Genomic DNA, 26,726 nt, shown 5'->3' with positions numbered 1-26,726 from the left:
GAGCCGCTGCTGCAATGAAATGCTGCTTTTGGCAATTGTGGAAAACACGCAAAACTTTCACAAAAGAAATACTTACAAAATAGAAAAAGTCAGACAGCTCTGTCAAGAAAGTGGAGACGGGAAGTTACCCAAACGAGAATCTGATGGGCATAGCTTGCAGGTCACTGTGATCGCGACCCACACTTCTCAGCTTTCCCTGGGCCAGCTTAACTTCATGTGCATGTTGGTTTTTAGGTTGAGCCTTGGCAGCGCATGCGCCGCTCTACAAGGCATGCTGTATTTGAGTATATAGTTGAAGCCCCGCCCACTCTGCCCATATTTTTCATTGGCTTGTGTCATTGTCCTTCGTAAACGCTGGCTTCCGATTCGTTAATAGGCTTGTTAGTCTCTCTTTAGTACCGACCTGTCTTCATTTGTAACCTCCCATGAGGACTGGCCTTTTATTTCGGTTGTTACACAGTAGGTCTTATTTAGTCTGTAAGCACTATTTTCCTTAATGAGTTTCTCCTACTGCAGGCACAACATGCTTGCCTGCAACATTCAGCACATTCAGCGAGCTATGTGCACTTTCATCGAGCGCTTTCACAAAAAAAGCATCTGTTTGTCAACTTGACAAACAAATGCTTTTGGTAAAAGCGTCCCATACCGCGCTTTCCTTTTAAAAACAGCTACGGACCTTTCTTTAGACACGGTTGGACACGGTTGGTCTAAAGAAAGGGGTGTGGCCTCTACAAACGTGAAAGTGCAGCATGGGGTGCAGGTAAACAACAAGCATTCGAATGCAATAGGTCTCGCATTTTAGAAACTTTGACCTACTGGTATTGTAAATGACAATGTCTTTTATGATTGCAGGTTTTTTAAACACATAAATAAAAGGCATTGTCATTTACAATTCCAATAGCTCAAAATCTCGTAATTGCAAGACCTATTGCATTGCAAATGCTTGCATAACATGTGCAGTCAGTGACCAGACGTTACAAAATCTTTAAGAGTTTTGTGCTTTTAATGTACGACTTATTTACTTTCGGTAACGATATATCTGGTATAGACGATTCTGGCCGCAGATTCCTTAACGTAGAATTATCCCCAGGCGTGAGACTGGACCCGGAAAACTTTCTTGCCCAGCATCTCTGCGCGCCGGGGGGCTGTACCACGCGACTCCGCCTCGACGTCCTCCGCGGGCGTGACATCAGCGAGGTCACATAAGCCCCACCCCGGCGCGCTGACGTCAGTTTGCTTCTGAGAACTTTTCCGCGCCACAACGCGGATCCATCACAACAAAACTGAGGAGAGCACGGGAACAGTGTGCGAAAAAACCAGAGAAACAAAAAGGTGAGAAACATCACCAGGTGGCACCAAGGCACCAGAAGGCGACAACAGTAGGCCAGAGCAGGAAAAGAGCAGAGCACCACTCTGAGGAACAACTGTGCAAGCCAAGGCGAAAGCACCAGGCAGCAGTAAAGCACCAGAAGGCCAGACCAGCGATGCCATAGCAGGAAAAGTGCAAGCACCACTCCGTGGAACCACCTTGCAAGCCAAGGCGAAAGCCACTCTGGAGGCACAAGCATGTGAAAGCGCCGTGACAGAAAAATAGAGGGTCTGCAACCAAAACCACAATGGGAAGGGCCACAAGCCCGGAACAAAGGAGCAACAACAATCCACCCCCAACTATACTGCCAATGATGGCCATACCTTCTGAAAGGAGTAGGAGGCCAGAGGATAGGTAAACCATCCACAGACTACATTGCTAAGGAGGGCCATAACCCCTGAAAGGAGCAGGAGGTCAAGGGACAGGTAAGCCATCCGCAGACTACACTGACAAGGAGGGCCATAACCCCTGAAAGGAGTAGGAGGATAAAGGACAGGTACCAGAACCCCCAACGATGAAGAAGACCAGGGGGGGGGGGGATCAGGAACTCTGACAAGAGAGGGAAAGAGCAAAAGTAGGCCCTCACGCTAGAGAAAACCAGCTGGAGGGATGACTGACCAAAAGAAAACTAAGAGGACACCCACAGAAGACAAGCCACCCAGAGGGAGGCGACTGCAGAAACCCAAGCAGAGGGTCCTCGCAGAACGGGGAGGAAGGGCGGGTCATGACACGGTACACCATGAGGTGTTGATTGACCGATTAAACAGGAAAGGGGTCAATGGCAAGGCACTTGCTCTTCTAAAATCCTTTCTTTCTGACAGATATCAAACTGTAGACATTGGGACAGATTGCTCTAAACCTTTTTCCTTGCCCTGTGGGGTTCCCCAGGGCTCGGCGCTTAGTCCCACACTTTTTAATGTATACGTCTCTCCTTTGGCAGCTATCATCCGTTCTTTTGGCTTCCTACCTACCTCTTATGCCGACGACACCCAAATTGTGATGTCCATTCAAAAAGGCAAAGAGGATGAAGCCGGCCAGGACTGTTACAATTGTATGCAATCCATTGCCGGTTGGATGACAGCTTACTGTCTCAAGCTTAATGCTGGAAAAACTGAGGTGGTCATCCTTGGTAAATCCTCAAATCTTTGGTCACCTAGCTGGTGGCCTCAATCCCTGAGTTTACTTCCAACTCCCACGGAAAAAGCTAAAACTCTGGGAGTTATGATAGACTCCAGTCTGTCCTTTGCTGACCAAATAAGTAAGGTGGTTTCATCCTGCTTTTTGATACTCAGGATTATGAGGAAAATCAAACGTTTTCTTCCTGACGACTGCCTCAGAACAGTAGTCACAGCACTGGTTATGTCCCGCTTAGACTACTGTAATGCTCTGTACATCAATATCCATAAAAGGCAGCTTAGTCGATTACAGACAGTACAGAATGCTGCTGCCAGACTCCTTCTGGGTATCCCTAAGTTTGTATCAGTAAGAAAGGGACTCAGGGACCTTCATTGGTTACCTATGAGACAGCGGATTGAATTCAAGGCCCTTTGCATTGTTTTCAAAACCCTGGAGGGATGCGGACCAGAGTTTATGAGGAAACATCTACTCTGGTATACCCCTTCCAGGGCACTCCGTTCAACCTCAGCAAGGCAGGTACAAGTTCAACGTGTTAAAACAGCCAGTTGGGGAGGCAGAAGTTTCTTCTATTGTGCCGCTAAACTTTGGAACAACCTCCCCTTGCAGCTGAGAAAGGCTTCTGACCTCCTGGAGTTTAGGAAGGGTCTTAAAACCTGGCTTTTCTGCTAACAGCTCCCTTCTTCTCATCATTTCAACCTCTCAACCAGTAGGCAATGCATTTCAGTGCCAGGACACCTAACGGTAACAGTGCGCTTTACAAGTCTCATTAACATAACATAACATAACATGAAGGAATCTGTGGCTAGAATCGTCTCTACCAGATACATTGTTACCGAAGGTAAGTAACTCGTACATCTACTAGCCGCAGATTCCTTAACGTAGAATAGAAACCTCCACGCTCCTTGTGCCCAGGACGCTACGCTGCTTTTGGGGGCCTTGGACTGCCTAAACAACGGGACTGCGAGGACCTTGGAGCATTGCGCTCCGCTAACTCTGCTCACCTGCTCCTCTTCCCGCTGGTCTCTCCACCCACGCCACGCCTCGCGGCCCCCGCTGCGCGGGAGCCGCTCGTAGGCTCCTGTATTTAAGATCTGGGCTGCTGTACTTCAGGCTGGGTTTCCTCCACGCTCCTTGTGCCCAGGACGCAACGCTGCTTTTGGGGGCCTTGGACTGCCTAAACAACGGGACTGCGAGGACCTTGGAGCATTGCGCTCCGCTAACTCTGCTCACCTGCTCCTCTTCCCAAAGCCCCGCCCCCCCCTCATTATTTATTTCCGGTCACGTATTTCCGCAGCGCGGATCGCAGCGCGGGCGAAGCCCGGGCCAAGGGCGGGCCCGTTGTATCCCGTTCGAGCCCGCAAGAGACCGGACCGGGCTACCTCCCTTTCATCCACGGACTTGTGTGTAGGTTCCTATAGGGTTTAGTAATCACACTGTTGTATTGTTGCTGGTTGACAGAGTTTAGCGGGTACAGTGGGTGTTAGGCATTGCATGACATAGTTGTGGGTGCTATAACGCTTACTCCTCCCGATATTCTGATTTTAGCGCAATGGCTACCAAAGTGGGCAGGAATCTTGCCCGTAATGACAACCTCACGGGCACCTTAGATAATTTCATTATCAGAGCTAACTCAGTGATAGATCAGGGCATAGTTCTAATGGAACGCAGAGTTTCGCAAGAACTTGCACAGGCCAGACGTTCTTCTCTGGGTCCTCTAGCCTCTGTTTGTACCCCCCGAGCCATCGAGGGTACTCCTAACTGCCCAGGCGCCAAATCATCCATACTCCCACTGACCCAATTCATAGATGACACACCACAAAGTGACACTACAAGCTGTGATGAATTATTAACATCACCGAAAGCTAGATCCCTCCCACCGCTGTGTTCAGGCCCTACCCTGCGAAATAAGAAGGATAAAACTCTGATAATGCCTTCGAAAAACAAATCCAAAGCTCCGAGTGGGAAAAGAACCTATCCTGGGGGTACAAAAACCTTAAAGCGGCGGGATAATCTAACCACCGAAGCTCCCATTATGTTAAGTGAAGATCCCGAGTCATGTACCCCGCACCTAGCTGCCCCTACTGTTACAGTTGATGCAAGTGCCTCTTCCAACATCTCGCTTCAAACTGAAGGGGTTGCAACAATGTTGCAACTTAACTCATTGCTGCACACCTTACTCGATCCTATTATTAAAAGGTTAGATAGCATAACAACCCACTTGGCACAGCTTGAGACTCATATCAATGGTGCATTCGGAAATGTCCACAATACCACACACTTGCAATGCTCCTGCCAATGCACCCACAATAGTAGGACGGACGGAATAACACCAGCTGCACCTCCAAACCACCCAAATACTCAGCTACTGTCTAACCACCCTGCAACAGATCAGGCAGCTTCTGATCATATTGCCAACCCAGCACCTTTTCAACTTGAAGACAGGCTCACTAACACCCAACTACCTGTTCCTATTATTCCAGCATCTGTTCCTGTGGCAAAGGGTAGTGATAGTGGAAGATCGTCAAGAAGGGGAGATCTGGGAGAGGTACTTGGGCCCACTTTGACAATTGATTTACCTCCCGAATCATGTCCCCTTGTGGTCGTTCTCACAGGCGTCCCTGAAATCAGTGAAGCCACCACAGAAGATTTTAATTCCCTAAAGAATAAGACGATGCAATGGCTGTGTATCCACAGGCCTCTGCCCCCCCACGCCAGTAGTGAGATTATTATGATTAGAAGGGTGGGTTGGATAGGGCACACCCCTAAAACTATACAAGGTGACTGCGTCATAGTCAACTTCAGGGACCCCAAAACAGTGGAGTACATATGCAGGTGGGGATCCTCCCACCCTGAAACTAAAATTGCAACCTGCCCACTCACTTCTTTTTACCCTAGTGAATCTGCGTCACGGCAAGAAACTGAATGGACCCTTGTACCCCATTCCCGATGGGGGCGTGTCGGGAAAACAAGGCGAGAAGTCCATACCCTGCCACGCACTTCCATCCCCCTTTACAACAGGTTCAGCCAGTTAGATCAGGTGGACTGACTGATTAGGTCGTTAGATGGAACCCAGGTTTCCAACCAGATTGAGGCAACTCGCGAAGGCAATATGCTCCCCTGCATCAGGGAGGTTCCTTCTCCCCCTGGAGGGCTCAGTTCTGGCCATTCCCTAGAGAGTATTGGCTGTAGTCCCAGTGAGCAACACCTCACAGAAAATCCAGTCAACGATAGTATTGCTCCCGTGGTCCCCATTGATCCTAATCCACCGGAGAGTTCTTCCAATTCGCCTGTACTCCTATCCTCACCCATAAGCCACGCTCAGTACATGACTATAACATCTTGGAACGTGGCGGGAATAAGCACTAAACTTAAGTGCCCTGAATGGGGCACCTTTGTAGATACCTTCGATGTGATCTTATTTCAAGAGACTTGGGCCAGGGAGGGAGCCCACAGACTGGGGTATGTGGCCTTTAACACCCTGGCGCGATGGGGAGGCATCGGGAGGCCGTCCGGTGGCCTGATCACGTGGGTTGGTATCCACCTGGGCTGCAAAGCAGAATTAATTCAGACCAACTCAGCTGACATCTTATGTGTCTTACTGACATGGCCACCCTCCTTCAAACTAGCACTAATTAATGTCTACTCCCGCCCTACAGCACTGGCAAGGGAATCCAACACCATCAGGGAACTCTCAGCTTTTCTCGACTCTTTGAATTGGGAAACCCAGTATATAATTGCAGGAGATTTCAACTGCCATTATGAGCCCTTATTAGGGATGAACGAGGGGGCCCTGTTGGAAGAGGATGAGTTCTGGGGAATTCCTCCCTGCAACTCTGCTCCTGCTAAGGCTTGGTCCCCGCTAGCCACACAGATTATGTCCCTTACCCTCCACAATTCAGTTAGGGCGGTTAATGGTAGGAAACCTTCGGACATCCCCTCTAGGTCCACGTACAATAAAAAAGATCATGAATCTCACCTAGACTATGTCATGGTTGAGACCAGGCTTTGGCCAAAGATCGTGGATCTGGAGGTACTGCCCAGGACTGACAGCGATCATAACGCTCTGGTGTTAAAGATGGTATCCCCCCTTGTTTCAAGGCGACAAACCGAAGTGCCAACTGATCCTGGCCTTGTTTTATCCAATAATAGGCGGCGAGTCAAATGGGCAAAACTGCGAGAGAAGAGGGATGCACTCTCCAGCTTATATTCAACCATCCTCCCTTTCCTCACCATGGCAAGGGACATCCTGATCGCAGAAGAGCATTCTGTTCCTTCTGTGAACTTGCTTACTCTTCACCAGGATCTGGTGGATACGCTAGCCGATATTTTTAATCCAACTGTAACTACCAACAAACCTATGGCGCCCCGCCCTTCCTCCTGGTATAATGCTGCGTGCAGGAAGTCAAAAACCAAACTGGTGAATGCAATTAAGGATGGTACTGATAGCTCAACTATTCGTGCTCTCAGACGCTCCTATAAGGAAGTAATGGAACAGGCAAAAATTGCCTGGGACTGGGAGCGCTGGCACAATCTTGCCTCTGCACTTACTAATAAGGAATCGCGGAGATTCTGGGCAATTGTGAATAATGGGACTGCTGAACCCCGCAATGCAATAGAAGTAAATTTAGATCCTGGGGTTTGGGAATCCCACTTTAAGTCTCTCTATGCAGGATCCTCCGACCTAGACGTTCTGCATTCACATTCTTACACACCTGGAGACGATGAGGATGAGACCCTGGTTTTTACTCACGAGGATATCACCACTGCCCTGGGAAAACTGATGTGGGGCAAAGCGCCAGGTTTAGATAAGCTTCCCGGTGACATGTCCAAGGATCAGCCCTTGATTTGGGCACCGTACCTGTGCGCTCTATTTAATACTATCCTGCGAGGCGCAGACGTTCCAGGCTCATGGTTGGGAGCTGAAATTATACCTATCTTCAAAAAGGGATCACCCCTGCTCCCAATAAATTACAGACCCATCAGTCTCATTGATGTCCCCCAAAAAATATTTGCGCGACTTATTCTAGATCGTTTGCAAGAGTGGATCAATGAGAACGATATTCTGTCACCCTACCAGGCTGGATTCAGGAGTAAAACATCTACTACGGATCAGTTATTCCGTCTAGCTATGCTGTATTGGAAGACTGTCACAATAGAGGGTGGCAGCCTCTATATGGTGTTTGTTGATCTCCGTTCAGCATTCGACACCGTGCCAAGGGGGAAACTGTGGGCTGTTCTCCGGGATATGGGTGTACCCAATGCTCTGCTGAATATACTAGTGAGACTGCACACACAGAATTTTGCACAGGTCAGGTGTGCGAGGGGAGGAGTCTTGTCTGCGAGGTTCCCGGTAAACAAGGGAGTTAGGCAAGGGTGCGTCCTTGCCCCCACCTTGTTTTGCCTATACGTGAATGGGTTGATTTCCTGCCTGGATGCAGTACTAAACAACGACGCACCCAGGCTGGCAGGCAAGAAAATCGCGGCCATAATGTTTGCCGACGATACTCTTTTACTATCTAAGTCACCCATGGGGATACAGCGCATACTGGTAGGGTTTCATGAATTTTGTATTGATCATGGTCTACAGATCAACGTAGACAAAACCAAATTCATGATTTTTAATCCCCCACGACGCACCAGACCCCCTCCTATCGTGGATACAGTCTCGCTTGAGAGAGTGCAGACCTTTCAATATCTAGGTGTCACATTGAGCGAAAACCTTTCCTGGGTGCCCCATCTCCTAAAATCCCAGCTCAAACTGACTCAAATAGCGGGTGGAATACTGAAAATGAACAAGGCCTCAACATACAGGCCCATAAGCCCAGGGCTTGAAATCTATAAATCCAGGGCAAGGGCAGCGTCCTTGTATGGTGGGGAACTATGGGGGCACGTTGTGAGTCCCGAACTAACCAAAGCAGAGAATAGATTCCTGAGGCAGCTGCTAATGCTCCCACAAAGTACTCCCCTTATTCCTCTAAGGCTCGACCTGGGCTTATTCCCTATCCAGGAGGAACTATCTATAAAACCCCTTAGATTCTGGAGGAGATTATGGTTAACCCCCGAACTCATACAATATAGAACTGAACTGCAGGAAGTATTAAACCTGAGCAAAGCTGTGCACATTCCCTGGCTCTCCTATGTTAAACAGGAACTAATGTTAATGGGTCTTGCAGATATGTGGCATCAGCCAGCGATTGCCTGTAGTGAGATCTCAGGGAAACTGCTTACCCAGTCATATAGATCTAGATGCACTAGTGTATGGTTGCATGACTCACGTAATGGTTTTATGGTAAATTCATTCCTAGAGATAAAAACTGTATACCTTTTTGAGGACTATTTGAATGTAATTTATCCTGTATTGGCCAGAAAGTTATATATCCAATGGAGGTTTGGCTGCCTCCCTCTTGCATGCTTCACTAACAAGTGGTCTAGCACCGGGGTTTCTAAATGCCCAGGCTGCGGCACGGACATAGAGAATGATTGTCACATCCTCTTCTTCTGTTCCATGTATAGCAGAGCCCGGAAGCACTGGATTGTACCTGTATGTAGGAACCTGGGCTTCCGCAAACATGCAGATGCACTTAGAATTTTTAAATCGAACACAACAGGTTATATTGTGTTTGCACTTTCTAAGTATCTTCATGCATTTTGGATAAAAAGGAGTTTTATAATTCGAAACAGTGCCTAGACAAATTTGGGTTGCTAGCTGTAAATTTTAGTATTGATGTTTTTTACCGTGTATTTTAATGTACTGTGTTTTAAATGCTGCTTTTATGGCCGAAACAGGTCGAAATAAAGTATTATTGAATTGAATTGAAACCCCAGCCATACCCAGAAGGGAGGAGGGGCTGCGAGAGAGCCTCCCCACCAAGAGAGACGTAGGGCCCCAGCAGGGGACATGGCACAGGGACAAGAAGGGAAGGGTCAGGATATCCGAAGCCCAACACCACGCAGGGGCAGACAGCGACTGAAAAGCCTCAAGGAACACAAGGACCACCTCCAAACCCCAGGGAGAAGAGGTAGAACTGGAGGCAGGGCCCACCGTAAGAAACACACACAGCGTGACAGAAAATAGCTGAACACACCGCAGCCGCAAGCAGCGCACAAGGCAGGGACGGCTCTACCGCCAAAAGTGCAGACAGAAGAAGAAAGGCACAGTGGTGTATGAGAACAAACAGGCCTGCACGGGACGCACAGCCAGCAGCAGACAACACCATGGAACGGTGCACCCAGGACAAGCTAGACACCAGTCGAAGGCAGAGGCCAGGAAGGGCCAGGACACGTCCCAAAGGAGGGGCCGGCACACACTGACCCACGAACGAAGTGGAACCAGCAGAAGACAGACAGAAGTGTAAAACCGCTACAACGGAATGCCGCAGGCAGTAGGCCAGACTAGGCCAGCGACAGCAACCCAGGAGAAGGCCAGAAAGAAGACCACACCTGCGACAGACCGCGACGCCACGGAGAACAGAAGCCCGAAGGACAACCACCCCTCCCCGGCACATAAGAAAGCTATATAATAGCTACCATTACCCCACATAGGGCATGTGATGTCCCATAACATGGGAACCCTCTTAGGAAAATATTTCCGCAGCAGAGGACAAACAGAAAGATCGGTGGAGAAAACCGCAGACGGCTTGACAACAGCAAATGAAGAATACACAGAAGGCCTAATCTCAGGGCCTACACGGCTTACCAACAGCCAAAACCACAAGTCAAAACAGGGCGGGACTAGCAGCCAACAGCACCAAAGTCCTAACAAAAGAACCCGAAGGCACACGAACCACACAGAACGAACAACCGGGGCTACGCTCTACAAGGCCCCAGGAAATCCACGGAAGAACACCTTCCAAAACACAGACCGACTCACAGGTCACCGAGGAGGAGGAGGAGGACGACGACGAAGCCCCGCAAGAAACCTCTGAATGGCAGAAACCGCAGGGGCATGGAACAAAAGAGTGCCATCAAAAGGAAGGTCCACCAGCCGTTCCCTCACGTTCTCTGGGAACACACTATCCCGGAGCCAGGAATGTCGACGAAGGGCCACCGAAGAAGCCATGGTACGACCAAGCATGTACGAAACATCCAGAGCCGAGCAAAGAATAAAGGCTGCCAGCTCCTGGCCATCCAACACATGGTGCCTGGGATCAACACAGGCACCCTCCTGAGAAGCGGCAGACAGAAGAGACTCTCACAAGCAAGAAGTGTCCCTTGCCAAGACACAGAGAGTGTTAAGGGCCCGCAAAGCCGCACTGGTGGAGGCGAAGATATTGCGCCCCCAGGAATCTAACCAGTGGGCCTCCCGGGACGGAGGAGACAACACCGATGGCAGGGAGGGAAAGGCAGTCTATAAAAGAGGGCCCCTGGTACAGGGGTGGAGGGAAAGACAGACAGGGTCATGCGGCGCAGGACGGTGGTGGTGCAGAAGTGGCTGGGGCACCGGGTCCGCCGTGGCGGGCCGCCCCCAAAGCCCCAAAAGAGACATGTGGAGCGAAGCCTCAAAGGGAAGAAGCAGCTCCCGACCACCAGAACCCTGATGGAGGACCTCCAGAAGATGATCCGTGGGGAAATGGGCAGCTAGATCGCCCATGTGTAAGTTTCCCACCGCCGTGGAAACAGCCAGAGCGAAGGCAGCACCGGCCTCCGTAGGGCCCCGTGGCGGGGAAAGCAGTTCCTCGGTGGGCGACGGCTGCAAGCTAAGGCGGCCGTCCCCCAGTCCAACCGGAGGAAGGAAAGGCCAAGCCTGGAAAGGAGGAAGGGGTACCGAGGAATGGGGAACCTGAGGTCCCTCCGGCGAAGACTGAGAGCGCGGCGACGGCGATGAGCCGTCCTTGGAAGACGCCGGGGAAAATTCCACGACGCGACGGCCTGTCTCCGGAGAAGATGAAACCAAAAACCGCCGAACCTCTGGAGAAGAGGGGATGTCCGAAGACGACTCAACGACCCGACGCCGGTATTCACAGAATGCACTTACTACTTTTGGTATTCACAGAATGGATTTACGACTACTAACTTTACGTCCGCACTCGGGCCGGAAACTCCGGCCCGGAGGCGGAGCTTCTGGCCTGGAGGCGGAGCTTCCAGGCCGGAGGCGGGGCTTCCGGCCCTGAGGCGGAGCTTCCGGGCCAGAGGCGGGGATTCCGGCCAGTGGCGGAGATTTAGCCATGGCCAAAATCTCCACCTCTGGGCCAGAAGCTCCGCCTCCGGCCTGGAAGCCCCGCCTCCGGGACAGAATTTCCAGCCCGACTGCGGACGTAAATTTAGTAGTCGTAAATCCATTCTGTGAATACCAAAAGTAGTAAGTGCATTCTGTGAATACCAAAAGCAGTAAGTGCATTCTGTGAATACCAATATGGTAGTAAGTTTAGGATTTTGTCTTAAGTTAGTTCTGTGAATCGGGCCCTATATATTTAAAGGCAAACTGAAGTACGGCAACTGCTTTTTGTTTTTTTAACACCAAGTCACTATTGCTGTCCTTGATGAATAGCTCTGTAAAACTAATATTTGTCACGTCACTCACTTGTCCTAGTAAATGAAAATACTCATTAAGTGGCAGTGGATGGCATTAGGCAGCTGTAAATTTTCCTGCCCGTAGTGCGTTACAGCTTGAACATTGACATTTTAGAAGAGTGTATTTTCATGTGTACTTTAGGCATCAGAAGCATTCAAATCAAGCTTGCACGTTACTACATCCAGAATGTAAAGACCTTTCAACAGCATCCGAAGGTCCAGCCCTGCAGATATCTGTGGCAATACTTAGAACTTGGAGATAAAGGCTTTACTGGGGGAACACCAGTCATCTGAACCGGTTGCGTATTTGCAACCAGCCCTTTTGAACTGCAGTATTGCAACTTAAACCAGTTGGAACCACGGGCTTAGAGAGCAAAGCAGGAGGAGAGGCCAGATGGTGCCAGGTAGGGATCCCAAACTCATTGAATGGGTTATGGCAGCCCTCACAGTTTATAAGTTATTAGTATGGCAAGCTGAAACCATTTTGATGCAGGATCAATAGATCGCTATAATAGAGGGGAAAGCCATCCAGGTTGGGGTTGGAGCGTTAATGGCGATAATGGCAATGGTAGGGGCAGCGCTAAGATACCGGTGGAGACTGTGAAGCACGGGCCGCGAAGGGTACTCCCTGGATCACGCTGCAGATGCAGATCAGCGTGCACGTTCTTTAGGCATGTGGGAGAAGGAGAGGCTCACTGGGTAGGCACAGTGATATCAGCAGAAAACCTAGGGCCGTGGTGTCATTTGGAATGCCTACTGTAGGGCTCATGGGAGATTTGGTGTTATCCGCAATCAGTTGCATTCACCCGTGAAGAAGACGCCGTCACCTTAGTGGTTGCACCGGGAGGCGTGTCGGGAAACAGACCTCGCAGGGGAAGGGTGACCGCGATTATAGCAAAAGTAAAGAAATAGAAACAAACATCTATTTCTTTACTTTTGCTATAATCGCGGCACCCGTGCTTTACTTTTAACGTTAAAAGTAAAGCGCTGGTGCCAGGGTGGTAGCAAAAGTAAAGAAATAGAAAAAAACATCTATTTCTTTACTTTTGCTATAATCGCGGCACCCACGCTTCACTTTTAATGTTAAAAGTAAAGCATGGGCCAAAGAAGTCAACGGCTACTTGTTGCCATACACTGTCTGGGAGATCTGACATCTGCAGGGGGGCCTATGATTCTTCTCGCCCTATCAATTGACAGTGTAGGCAGTCTTGGAGTGTGGCCTCTACCATCTGGTCAAGGGAAGGGAACCAGACGCGCACTCGCAGTGCTTTCTTCGTGACTACTACCCCTCGGTGGCCTTCAAGTGCAAGGTTGACAGTTCCTTGCCTCAATAGGTGAGGAATGACAATCCTACGGTCTCGTAGTAGCAAGCCATTTGTACGGATTGAAAGTTCATCCTTGACGTGCTTGAATGCCATGAGTCCTTGAGTGTTGATGGTGTCACTCATTCTTGGTTCATCAAGGTGTCTCCATGAGTCAGTGCGGACGCGATGCATGATGTTATGGAGCGTGACGTCTTTGGCAGAAGCTTCGATGATGGCTTTCAATGGAACGGCAGATGGGCAAGCTTGGTCAATGACAAAGTGAAGGTATTCTTCGGCTACGGAGTGTCGCACTCGTGTTAGAGCTTGTGGATGTCGCAAGATATAATCTGCCGGATTCTCCGCCTTCCCCGGTTTGTGAATGATGGTGTATGTATAGTCTTGTAAACGGATTCTCCATCGTTCAGTCCGTGGAGGCATCTTCACCCGGGGGTTCCCAAAGATGGTTATCAGAGCTTGGTGGTCAGTGATGAGTGTAAAGTGCTTGCCGTATACAAAGAGGTGGAAATGCTTGCACGCCCACACAACTGCCAGGCTCTCTTTTACCGGTTCGGAATATGCTTTTTCTGTATCAGTGAGTCTGCGACTGGCGTATGCCACAATGTGTCATTGGTCGTCTTCGTCATCGTATTGTGCCAGAATCGCACCTAGTCCCACGGGACTGGCATCCACCGTGATTTCTGTCTTCCGTTTGGGGTTGAAGTATGCCAGGTTGATGGCTGAACTCACAGCTGCCTTGATCTTGTTGAAAGCTTGTTCACACGCGGCTGACCACTGGAAGGTTTGCCCTTGTCGAGTCAATTCACGTAGCGGGTAACTGATGGTTGCGTAGTCTCTGATGTAGCCAGTGCAGTAACTAGCCATGCCCAGGAACGACCGGACGTCGCTAACATCATGTGGCTGCTGAGTGTCCGACAATGCAGATACTTTCTCGGGGTCAGGTCTCATGCCCACTTTTGAAAATATGTGTCCATAGAATTTGAGAGTCGACTTATGGAACACACATTTGTCTTGGTTAAGAGTGAGATTGGCGTTGAGTAAGGCGTGACACACCCGATGCAGCGCCTTGTCGTGATCTTTCTCTCCGAATACCAAAATGTCGTCACTGTAGTTGAATGCGTTTGGTTGTTCTGTATTACTCGCCGAATAGCCTCCTGAAAGATCTCGGCAGCTGACGAGATCCTGAAGTTGAGGCGCTTAGATCTGAAGAGTCCTTGATATGTGGTGAATGTGGTCATGCATCTCGATTTCTCATGCAACTTGAGTTGGTGATATCGTTTGTTGAGGTCCGATTTTGAGAATACTGTTGCTCCATTCAGGCGTGTGATCATGTCGCTGATGTGAGGTCATGGGTGCTGCTCCCTCTCAATGGCTGTGTTCGGGGCTCGCATGTCCACACATTGGCATACTTTGTTGTCCTGGCCTCTCTTGGGCACGACTACAACTGGTGATACCCATGGGGTGGGTCCTGTTGATCTTTCTATGATGTCTGCCTTTATCAGGTCTTGGAGTTCATCATCAGTGGTACTGTTGACCAATGGCTGGACACTGACCTGTGTGAGGATAATCTTGACCACATCGGTAACACTGTGGTGGTTGTCTCCGAGAGTGATTATTCCTTGTCCCGCTGCGGGGAGACTTCGTGCAAGGTGACCTTGTAGGCCTTCCCAACTTGTGGCGTTCCAAACGGCGCCTCGGTTCTGTGTGAGATTATACACGGAGAGCTTGTTCTGTTTTCTCCGTCTTACTGACTTCCATCTTTTTGGCGTGTTCCTCTGCTTGATCGTTGATGCAGGTGAGCTCCTCTATCTCGTCGAGGGAGTAGTGCTTCTTTAGTAGTCGACGGCGTAGTGATTCGGATTGGCATCCTTCAATAACTCCACGCTTGGAATTTACTTTCATGAAGACTTCGTTTCGGGCTCATCAGGACCTGAATTTGGCGTGCATCTTTTACGCTAGTCATTTGTTGCCGGGGAGAAGCATCACCTTTATACCTTAAGGGATATACAACACCCGGTTGGCCTACATTGCCTTTGATCGATATTTTGACGATTCATGGATTTCTTTAATGGATCGGTCGAACTGCTTCTAGCCTTGAAAAAGTCCTTTTAGGACGAAACACGTGTCGGCTGTTGTGTACACATTTCTGGATTGTGCAAGAAGATATATTAAAGAAACGTGCAAGTGCAATTCCAAAGCTATTGATGGACTCTAATTTTCTGACATGCTCAAATATATTGTGGATACCAGCTTCCCTGGTTTATTATAATTGTCGTGTGCCTTAGCAACTGTGGTAAAAAAATCCTTCAATAACGCGTAGGCGAAGTGCGTCTTCTGTGTTAAAGTTGTCAAACTCACAATAGCGGGCTAGGCGCTTGAGACGAGAGATGAAATCGCCTATTGGCTCGTCGTGCTCCTGTGGCGCAAGGTTGAAGGTGTAGAGCTCGTAGTCTAGATTTTGCTTGTGAAGAAACTTCTTATTCAGGGCTTCTCGCACGTCTTTGTAGGACGCGCCATTGGCTGGGGGTAACTCTTTGATGATTTGTCCAACATCTTTGCATATTAAGATTTGTAGGGCTATGAGTTGTTGATTGGGGTCATAGACTTGTGACCCTCTCATGAAGTCTTCAAAGTCTTCAAGCCAGCTTTTCGACTTGGGGCCCCATACTGTTTCCAGATGTCAGTGTCAAGGGCTCGGAGGACACAAGTACGATACCCCCATGAGTGCCGGTCCGGGTTGTGGGGCAGCTTGTGCAGGGCCAGGTAATGCCTGTTGCGAGGAGTCGGGGTCCGACAGGATGGACGCAGACGTGGCTTAAGCAGGCCTCAGTGACGTCTGTGGGTCTTTGTATCACTTTCAGCTGGTTTCAGGGAGTGTTTGTGTAAGTTGCCTGACTTTAAAATGGCCGCTGTTTTGAGACTAAGCTTAACCAATGCACCATGCCTGACTACAAAATGGCTGCGGTGGAGATACTTGTGTATTCTCTTCAAGGGTATTTTATTATGGCTTACCCCTGGCTTCGTGGAGTTCTTTCAGGTGGGCTGTAGTTTCTCTGCGATTTTCAGGCTGCAACTCGCGCCCTTTCTGGCAACACTTGAACGCTCCGCTCGCAACTCGTGGCAGCGTGTGCTTCCTCCGCTGTGTCTATCGATTTCTGTGCACAGCGGGAGGTAGAGGGGGGACTCCGCATCCCACCCTCGTTGCCAGTTTCGTGTCCCTGGCCCACAACACAGACACGTGACACCGGCTGCCTGCTACACTTCTTTATTTTATCGTGTCCCGGCACGAACTGAGCTCACGTCCCCAGAATCCTACCCTTCCCCTTCCTGCCATGCCTGACCCTGGGATACAATCAGGACAGGCATGGCGACATGACATGTATGTAGTCAGATTTTTCATTGAACAGGTAAGTAACAAAGATGACTTTCCTGACAAAAAAATCTACACCTGCATTATGATAAGTTTGGACACATTTTTGTGCCTAGGTGATACAGTAATATTATGAGTGTGTGAAATCTGTTTTGTAACTAAGTATTGCTATTGCATTATTCACCACAGACTAGTCAATAAGCCTAGTTACTGGCCGTTGCCATGTATATGGTCCAAAGCCAAGTGAGTGTGCGAAAAACCGTCTCGAAACAATAATCAGTGTTATTGACCAGCTCAAATGAATGTGTCCGTGCTACCACTCTATACTGCATACTGTTCCCTCTCCGCCTCCAAATGTTACGCTGCTACTCGGTATGATAGCTTGAAAAGGGAGATGCTGCCTGAGAAATCCCATTCTGGTTGGCTCCCCATCTCTCAACATTCCAATGCTTGTGCCATAAGCATTTTCTGCACTTCAAATGTCATTTCATCGCCTCGTTTACAAAGCATAATCACTTTAGGTCTTGCTAAAGTATGAAAATAAAACAATTTTTGATCCAAGTGAACTTTTCTCCTTAAATTAATGGGACAACATTATGAAGAGAGGCTAATTTTTAACCCTTCATGCTGTCAATGGTTTATTTCAACTAGAACACAAGCGGGGAACCTTCAGTCACTCACTTCAACTTTTACTCCATCACATATTGATTTCTGATACTTTTTGTTCATTGTCTAATGGTCTTTTTCCCGCAAACGCAGAAATACCATGTAACCTCTTCTTTGTATAGTGAAAAATTATGTCTTACTGAAGCACTGTGTGGGGAAGTGACTTCAAGCCAGATATTGTATAATATGTGGTTTGAAAGGTCCGTGTTTGAGAAGAATTTAGTGAGATGCCCGAGAAATATTTTATACATGAAGGTCACCTCTGTAAGAGAGATGTAATCCCATCACACTGGGCAGCCACGGGTGGTGGTGTACCAAGGGTAGCTTGGGCCTCAATGCAAGGAAGGGAAACAGCCTGCCCTGTCACCCAGTTTGGGAGTGAAAACAACAATAAGTGAGAGGCAGTGGGCTCCTTACACTCCTGCGTCTGGTGCTCGTGACCCAGCTGCACTAATGGTAAGTATGTCCCTTACTATAACATACATATTGTTTTGTTATAGATTTCTTTCAATAATATATTGTAAACTGCATGCATTGGGAAGTGCCATGATGTGCCCCCCCCCCCACACACACACTGCTCCTTCAGGGCCTTCTCTGCACTTCTCAAATAAAAAAATAATAAAGATGTGCTAACAATCAAACAGTTAATCGGTTTTAAATTGGTTACTTTGCTGCAGTGTTCCAAGCAGGGGGGCATGGGAGTACTGTAGACCACTCCAACTGAACGACCATTGAACAGTGTACAGAGGTTAAGCGATCAGTCTTTAAAACAAATATCAAGATGAATTTGTCTGCCATGTACTATGAAGAGATCAATGAGGAAAAAAACACAAAACCAAGGTGAACAATATGGTTAAACTCTGGAAACATGGCCAGAACCTTAGCCTACAGTTTTGACACAGGGTTAGAATGCCCAGAAGAAGTAATTAAGTTGAAATGCCTTTGAGGTAGAACTTATGCGAAAAGCAAAGTCTTTAGCTATTATATGCTCTCAAGAGACCACACCAGGCATGGACCTTTTACAACCACTTCCCTGAGCTTTAATCACGATTACTTTATTCTCAGAAAATTGTAGCCAGAGGCATTTTTTGACCCAGTTCTCTTTTCAGTCACTTGTTCATGGGTTTACAATCAACCACAACCAAGTGCTTCTCAAACCCTTTAAAGAACCAACCCCTCCTAAAAGGGAAGGCACCAGGGTAGCTGTGAGGATACAGAGAGTAGCAGCCAAGGTGTACCATTTTATACACAAATGGAGCATGGGATTGGGATAGCTTAGCAAGTTAATTAAGAGTTGCAGAGAGAGTTTCTAACTTGAAGGTCACATGTCCAAATGATGTTAAAGACCACACATCCTTTCCCCCTTTGGCGTTTGTTGAAAACAGTAACATTTATTGAAAGAGAACTAATATCAATTAAGAACCACACATTTTAGTTAGCCAACTTTATTAAATCTTGCAAGCTACTTCACTGACCTTAATCTCAAAATGAGCAACCGACTAATGAATATTTACCTTAATGGAAATGAGTCCATTAATGAGTGCAAGAAAGAACATTTCATCTCCATCCCAGCTTTGCTTGCCATTGACTTCTATCTTGCCTTTTAGTTTCCATCGCTGGCGACCAATTCTCATGAAAATCTAGGGATGAGAAATCCTTTTTACTCAACCAGACATTTTCTAACTTTCGCCAGTCTTAATACAGAATGAAGCTGGGTAGCCTTGGTTTATCTATTCTGCACATACACACACACACACACACCCTCGGTCAGTATTTCGGTTTTTGATGCAAGCGTACATCCCAGTCTGCAGTGTAAAGTGGCATTATATGCGAGTTACCAGGTCATCATTACATGCAGGCACGAGAGCTTATAATTCCAACACACACCATGGTTCATCCTATTCTTGATATATATATATATATATATATATATAAACATATTTTTATTATATTTCCAATAAAACCAACATATGCAGCTTCTACAGAACAGCAGCTTATCCAACATATTATAGTGCACGCTGTTCCTTACAAAAACTCACCTCCCTCCCCCCACCCTCCCCTCCCACCGGTGTGCCTTAAAGGATATACAATATAATCAATTACAGAGTTCCCAGAGCAGCTTAACAACATGGTTTAGTAGGGGCAATACTGTACTAGAGGTTGCGATATCACACACATGAACTGTCGCAATTAGCCCATAGCAAGTTGGTCAATCTATGCAATCATTTGGTCTGGGGTTCCCCTCCCCTCTTCAAGCAAGTCCCCCTCCGAATATCCTATTCTTGTTATATTACTCAAGTTTTCTCCTGGTACTTGGAACTAAAACTTAGGTGCACAATTGGGTTGCAATTCGGAAGCAGAGACTCTGGATCCCCTCAGTTGTGTGGTATGAATTTTCAAAGATGAGCACTGAGGTACCACTCACCTCGTACTGATCTCCAGGACAAAGACGAGCAAATCCGGCCAGGCCTGTAAGCAAAGAAAGTTAATATTTATTTTGAGAAGAAATATCCTTGGTTTTCAACACTGTAGAGGACTGAGAGGCAGAGCTAGCAAACCCATAACAAACACCATACACTCCAACCAAATGTTAGTTCTATATTTTAACATGATCTTTGACAATGGACGAGGATTAAAGGCTTTTACTGATTTGCAAAGCAGATTGGATGACCATATGCATAACAGCAAACACATTCTTCAAGATCACCATGTTGTATGTGAATACCATGATGGATGTTGTATGTTGAGCAAGTAAACTGTTACTTTATGCTCAATCGTCGATTGCCGGTGCACATCTATTTGTTGTATTTCATTATGCATAAATAAACTTAACTTAGTTTAAAAAAGTGAAATGTCTTTTTTGGGGGTGAAGCCATGTAATCAGAAGAATGTATAAGGCTAATCACAAAACCCTTAAAACCAACTATTAAAAATACCAACTTGGTAGACTGGGCTGATGAAAGTCAGCTCTACTGAAAAGTAATCGGCAAATACCATCTGATGTTAAATTAGTATTTTAAATAAAAGAAACTGGAATAGAGAAAAATGATCTTTTAACAAAAAATACAGCAAAGTTAGTATTTCATGGTCAATAGTATGGTGGAGGGAAGCTGTACAGTATTAGGTGATTTGTTTTTGGGAGGCACCTTCCTGACATTTGCGGAAGCGCAGCATCTCTTTGCGGTGGGACCAGGGACATTTCTGCAGTATGCATGACTGATAAAGACAATGAGGGAGGTTTGGGTGAAGTTCCCTATGATCCCCCTCAGCCCGGAGACTTTGACATTACTCCTAGAGTCAGCACATGCTGTGCATGCCTTATCTAGACTCTAGTAGGCGCTGAAGGGAGACAGAAAAAAACCATCACTGCCGGTCAGCCAAAACTGGGGCGATAGTCTGGATATGTCGCTAATGAATGCGGAACAGAAACAAACATGTGAGCATGTCCTCTAATCTCCAGTTATGCTAGGCTACTGCTCACCCACTTTAACTTCCTCCACCAAACATAACTGCCCACATAGAAGCTGGCTACAATCTATCCAGCTAGATTGTCGGAATGCTCCTGATGTGGAGTTGGCTAAGCTGATTTTGTACACATGAGGTGGAGTTGTGTGCAAATACAGGGGCAGTGGGAAGATATTGCAGTTTATTGTAATGCATAGATAAAAAAGTGAGTATTTCATCTATTTCTACCGAGACCAATAATGTAAGAATAAAGACCAAAGGTAGCCGAATAATTACTTTGAGACCCTAAAGAATAACAATGGAAAGCTCAAAAGGAAAAACCGGAAACAGAAGGATAAAATGTAGGTTAGAGAATAAGAGTGGGAAATTCGGTCATAACTTAAAAGAAACAAAAAACGTCACTGCAAAATTCGAGGGAAAGAAAAAAGGAGGACGACGCGTGGGAGGTGAATTTCAGAGGAGGAAAAGGGGAGAAGAGGAAAAGGGGAGAAGAGGATGAGTCTAATTTAAAAATATATTTTTTTCCACAAAAAAGATGCAGAAAAATTTAAAAAGCTGAAAATGGGAGGTTTACCTGAGATGACTGTGACCTCAAAAGTTAAAGGTGGGCCAAACAAGAGAAAGGACATGCGGATAAGAGAAATCTGGCAGGAAGTCTCATTCCCTCATTTATACATTTATCATTTTAATGAACGGTCAATGACAGAAAAATAAAACAGCATGTCATCTAGTTTATAAAACACGAAAAGCCACTACAAGAGGTATAAGGTAGCCTACCAGATAAGTGGTGTAAAGATCATCTTACTCCCTATAGTAAGGAAACAACTTCCAAGACAAAACAAGCATTTACAATGCAATGGTCTCGGCAATATTATAGGTAGAGCTATTGGTATTGCTCATTATTTTTTTATTATTTTTGTATCCCTAAATAAATGGCATTGTCATTTCTATTGGCATTAGCTTTTTTTTTGCATATGTGATACCTATTGCATTAGCAGAGAGAGAGTGAGCCATCTCTGGCCAGATCATAGCGCTTTTTAAAAAAAAGTTTTTTACTTGTTAGCCATGTTGCATTGCAGCCACACTTTTGTGCAACTTGTCTATTAACATGGACAAAACCAACAGTTTGTGTTGGTGAGAACTACTGGCTTTGTCAATGCTTTTTTTGTTCCCCTGCCAGGAGGGGGCGGACAATGCAGGAGGGTGGAGGTAGGCATGCAACAAAGTAGGAAGGAGCAGGAGGGGGCAAGCAACAATAAGGGAGTGGGTAAGGAAAGAGAGCAAGTGACAATACAAAGGGACAGGAGGGTGGGAGGGGGGAATGCAACAGAACGAAATGATGTAGCAGCACATGAGGGAGACTGCCTGCAAGCTTAGGCACTCTTATGGAGCCCTTCAACAAAAAAACTAAAATAATAAAATTACAATGAAAGGTTGGACAATGCTCCAGTTGAGGGACAAACACACAAAGAGGTAGTGAAGCCAGCAAGTGCAGACCAAAGAAACAAGGAAATGAGAAACGAAGAAGTCAACCAGTGGTAAGCAATGAGCCCTCTCCAAATCAGCTGTAAGTTAAAAAAAAAAAAAAAAAGGCCTGCAAGTTAAAGTACATGCGCGGTCTCAGGAGAGATGTAAAAAGACCAAACACACTACATTTCAAAGAACATTCAATACTGCATGACCTAAAGAGTAAAAAATTAAAAACTGGTTTGTCACTTCGGGAACCTGAACTCACTCTTGGAGTACTAACTGAATACTGCTTTCAGAAACAGGTGCTTGAAGTGTTGTCCAATAAACTCCAGGACATAGGGGCTAAAACCAAACCTAGGGGCGTATGTACAAGAAACTGGCCAAGCGCGGTGTTATGCCAAAAATTGTAACACCGCACTTCATCAGTTTCAAAACGCAGGGATGCACCGTATTTACAAAAATATGGTGCACCCCAGCATTTCCCTTAGCGCTGGAGCAGCCTAGCGCCAGCGCAGGCACTCTGCTGCCATTTTGCTTGGGTGCCTGTGCTGCAGGAGCAATTGTTTATGTGAAGGAATGGATATCTTCCTGCACATAATGTTAACAGGCGATTTGCTCTATCCATGTGAGCTGCAGAATGCAGCACACGTGGAAAGAGTAATACAAGATGAGAAATAAAACATCTCTGTGTAGCACCTGTTTAAGACCAGGTATTTCCTGGCCTCATTTTTGGCGCAGCCCCATAGCTTGTAGATATGGGTCAGCATCAAAAACCAATGGGTGTTGTGGCCGAAAGCCCACTGCAACACCCGTTGCCTGTCCATTGCCTGTCCCTTTCACGCTAAGTGCTGCGTGAACAGGGGCATTATTTGCATGGCGGGGTTAAGCCACTTAAAGTGGCTTAACGCTACTGTGTAAATAAGGCGAAGGAGTGAACACTACCAGAACGTCACTAGAAGGGACGTAAACATGCCCTTTAGTTTATTCTGAAAGCCTAGCTCCAATAGAGAGGCCCCAACCCTCAGCCCTTCACGGTCCACAGATGCCACAATACAGTCACACTGTACCAGTTCAGCGTAGTACCTTGGGCCAAGGCACAGCACAAAACTAGAACACTGGCCTAGGTAACACGGCTCTACTGCGCCACAACTTTAATCAGAGATGGCATGCGTGGGGCAAGTAAAAGAATCCTCCAGAACGAGGAACACCCGTGGCTGCCAGGACCCAGCACAAATAAGACATCAGTTATGTTGCCCAGACTCGAAAACGTGGCCACTGATTGCATTTTTTTTTAAAAAGGTGATTTTAAAAATAAGCTAAAGTTACTCTTTAATTCGTGGAACAAGTCTGGCTTCTATGAGAAATAAAGATACTGTTTCCCACTAAATTGTAATAAGGGTACAAGTGTCAGGTGAAGCAAGGGAATGGCCCGTGCAGTGGAATGAGCGCTAGAAACAAGCACACTGGTGCAGAGGCATCTCAGTGAGCTGAGCCCCATGGAACAGTGCTCAACATGGAGGCCAACATTCCCAAGGGTGGGTTGAGGAAAGAGCGCACCAGCAGCTATGCGAACATCAGGGGGGGGGGGGGGGCGGGTGGAGAAGAAACTCGAAATACAAAAGCCATCCCGCCACCTGGCACAAAAAACAGTGACAGCGTATGCTTTTAATGCTTGGATTACTGCGCAAGCGTTGGAAGGCTCCAAGCAAAAGACAGGTCGGGTTTACACTGAGGTACACTGGATCGGGACGCACTGACAAATGGAGCAATGGTCAGCTTCCGAACGCTCATGGTTCGGACTAAGGCGGGGGGGGGGGGGGGTTTACAGGCTGCACTTTTACATCAAGCTGCGGGAAAACGCGCACCGCCGACTAACCGGTTCCCAAAATCCCAGCGCACACTGACGTACTGAGCTTCAGTAGGGTAAAGAATCCTGCAGTTTACTTTCAACACATCAGACTCCATTACACATGCAGCCGTCACAGCCTGCAGAACTCTCGACGGACACAACAAATCCGGATGCAGATCACGGAGCCTTGACATCAGATTACCTTTTGAGCGCCAAATCGGTTTTAACGATTGTCTAATCAGGCCGGATCTCAGTGCCCTGTCCTGCCACCAGCAGCCACTTTGTTGCGCAATTGTCAACCCCTACTAGCAGCCGAGGATGCGATACAATTACAACAAGTACAGACGGTGCATTCAGGACGACGGAACAACAGCCAGCCAAGTAATTCACCACACGGGGACCGAGAGCAGGGGGAGAGGACGCCATTAAACCAACTGCCTTTCTCCGAGGCGAAGCAGAAATGCTTCGGAGAAACGCAGTGGCGTTTTCGGATTCGGGGGCGTGTTTCTTTTTCTCTCCTCTTGCCATTGGCTGGAGGAGAGAAAAACAAAAACACGCCCCCGAATCCGAAAAGGACGGATGGAAGCTCCAAAACTTTTTCGGCTTCGAGGGCGTGTTCCTGCTGTTCTAAAAGGGCGTGGCTAAAAAGTGGAAAGAACAGCAAGGAACACGCCCCCGAATCTGGAAAAGACGGAGCCTATTTGGAGGGACGGCTCTCTCCTCCAATGGCTGGCCTCCGTTTAGGAAGCCAGCCAATGGAGGAGAAGCTAAAAGAGAGGCGGGCTAAATAGCCACTCTAGGAAACATTAAATCTTCCGACTTCCGGTTCTGCCTTCGGCAGACCGGTAGTCCTCGACCTAAAAATGGATAGTAACAGAGAAGCAAAAGTCTGCCATTCTTCCACTGCCCTACGTATATGTTTGGAACAATGAGAACAGCGGTGATGTGTGACAGGGAGGCAGTAAAATATTTTAGTGCCTAAATTGAAGTGGGGGGGGGGGGGTAATTTGGGTGAAAGAGAAGTCCTTATTGACATAATGGGACGATATAAAGAACGCATGGATTATGGCAAAGAACATATCAAATGTATGGAGGAAAATACATCCTCTTCAACACCTTATTTGGAGCCCTGGATGTGGTTATCATATGAATAAATACATACTGAGGTATAAACAACACACAGTGCCCTAATAACGGTGCGAGGGCCCCTGATGCAACATGGGCAATGGGTTCCACGACCTCGATATTGATAGTCGGGTATAAATGGGGTACAGTAGGCACCTCACTCCCCTGGGGTTTTGCCACTGCACCTCCTGCAGTAATGATAGCTACACTCCTGCGTCCAGATTCATTTAATGTTCCAGCATGTCTGTCCCCTCAGTCTTGGCTGGATTGTCCATAGCGGGCATCGGGCATTTTCTGGGGAGGCTGGAAGGGTGAGGGACGTTTTGTTGTTACTGGGGCCGGTTTTGCAACGTTGCTGCAATATCAGCCCCCATTAACAAAAGCAGCAGTGATTCACACTTGCACCCCCATCCGCCCCCCTTCCCCTGGTGGTGGTGGGGAGGGCTGGTCCTACAAAATTGCCAGGGCTGCTATGGGTTCCCAGCCCGGTCCTGCCCTCAGCTTAGTCGTAGAAACTATTCTGTATCCAGTTCATCCCTAAATATATGCCATAATGTGTCCCTAAAAGCTTCAGTTTCTCCCCCTGCGGCTTCTCTCAGACCCTTCTCGCTTCAGGACACTTCCGATATCCGGTCCTCTATTCAAACATTGAGGCCCTTCAGAGAGCTTCTATTGTAAAGCTATCATGCCCTGTGCTGGCACCCACTGCAGAACCAGGAACTATGCTGCCAGGAACTCCTTCCAACATACCTATCAGATTACCTGTGCTGAAATTATTGCTAACCGAAAAGAAAAAAAGAGACTGGGTGAATCCGTCACTTTAACAAGTCCGGGCCTAAGCGTGCCGTGCCAGTACCAACATGTAGAAAGTATACACTGGCGCTAACTCACACACGAAGTAAATGCTGGAACGTTGTGATGGCGGGAAAAGATACTACAATGAAGCAGCAACAGTCTGTGAGTCATCCCAGCCTATGCAGACCTCGAGGACAACTGCCTACACATAAGCATGGCTCCTTTTGCTGTACTAGACTCAAGCAGAGGTGGCCAATGGCATGCCCTGAGTCGAGTTAAGGAAAATTAACCAAACTTCTTAAATAAATATTATTTATTTTCATAGCAAAGCAGCAGCGCTCTACAGTATTTACAGAGAAGCGTCTAAAGGGGATCCCATTCTTATTCTAGAACAAGACACATGTACTTTAAATGAAGGTTTCTAAATGTGCAGTGCCAGCGAAAGGCATTTTTTCCCTCTGACGTGGCACATTTTTGAGCTAGTGCTTTTTAGGTTTTGCCTACTACACGGCAGTTGCGCTGTCTGTTGCGAGATATATTTGTGGCTTATTGTGGCCTTCGAGTCCGCCCATTGCTTACCCCTGGTTAGCTCATTGTCATTCACATTTGCTTTCTCCTTATTCATTAGCATGTTTGGGCTTTCCTTTC

General features: G+C 47.4%; 1 protein-coding gene across 9 annotated transcripts in view; it reads right to left on the bottom strand.

The window, feature by feature from the left end:
- The window catches only part of RIPOR2 (RHO family interacting cell polarization regulator 2), a 497,105-nt gene that overhangs the window by 139,017 nt on the left and 331,362 nt on the right, over nucleotides 1-26,726 (bottom strand). For all 9 annotated transcript variants that reach the window (XM_085605987.1, XM_085605982.1, XM_085605983.1 and 6 more), the window contains exons 9-10: nucleotides 19,800-19,843; nucleotides 18,889-19,014 (exon numbers count right to left, since the gene is read on the bottom strand). In XM_085605987.1, coding sequence (XP_085462113.1) covers nucleotides 18,889-19,014; nucleotides 19,800-19,843 — 170 coding nt within the window. The remainder of the gene's footprint in view (nucleotides 1-18,888; nucleotides 19,015-19,799; nucleotides 19,844-26,726) is intronic.

The sequence above is a fragment of the Triturus cristatus genome, chromosome 5_1 (genome assembly GCF_964204655.1).
Source record: "Triturus cristatus chromosome 5_1, aTriCri1.1, whole genome shotgun sequence".
NCBI classification, from domain to species: Eukaryota; Metazoa; Chordata; class Amphibia; order Caudata; family Salamandridae; genus Triturus; species Triturus cristatus.
This window is presented reverse-complemented; position numbering and strand designations above follow the sequence as displayed.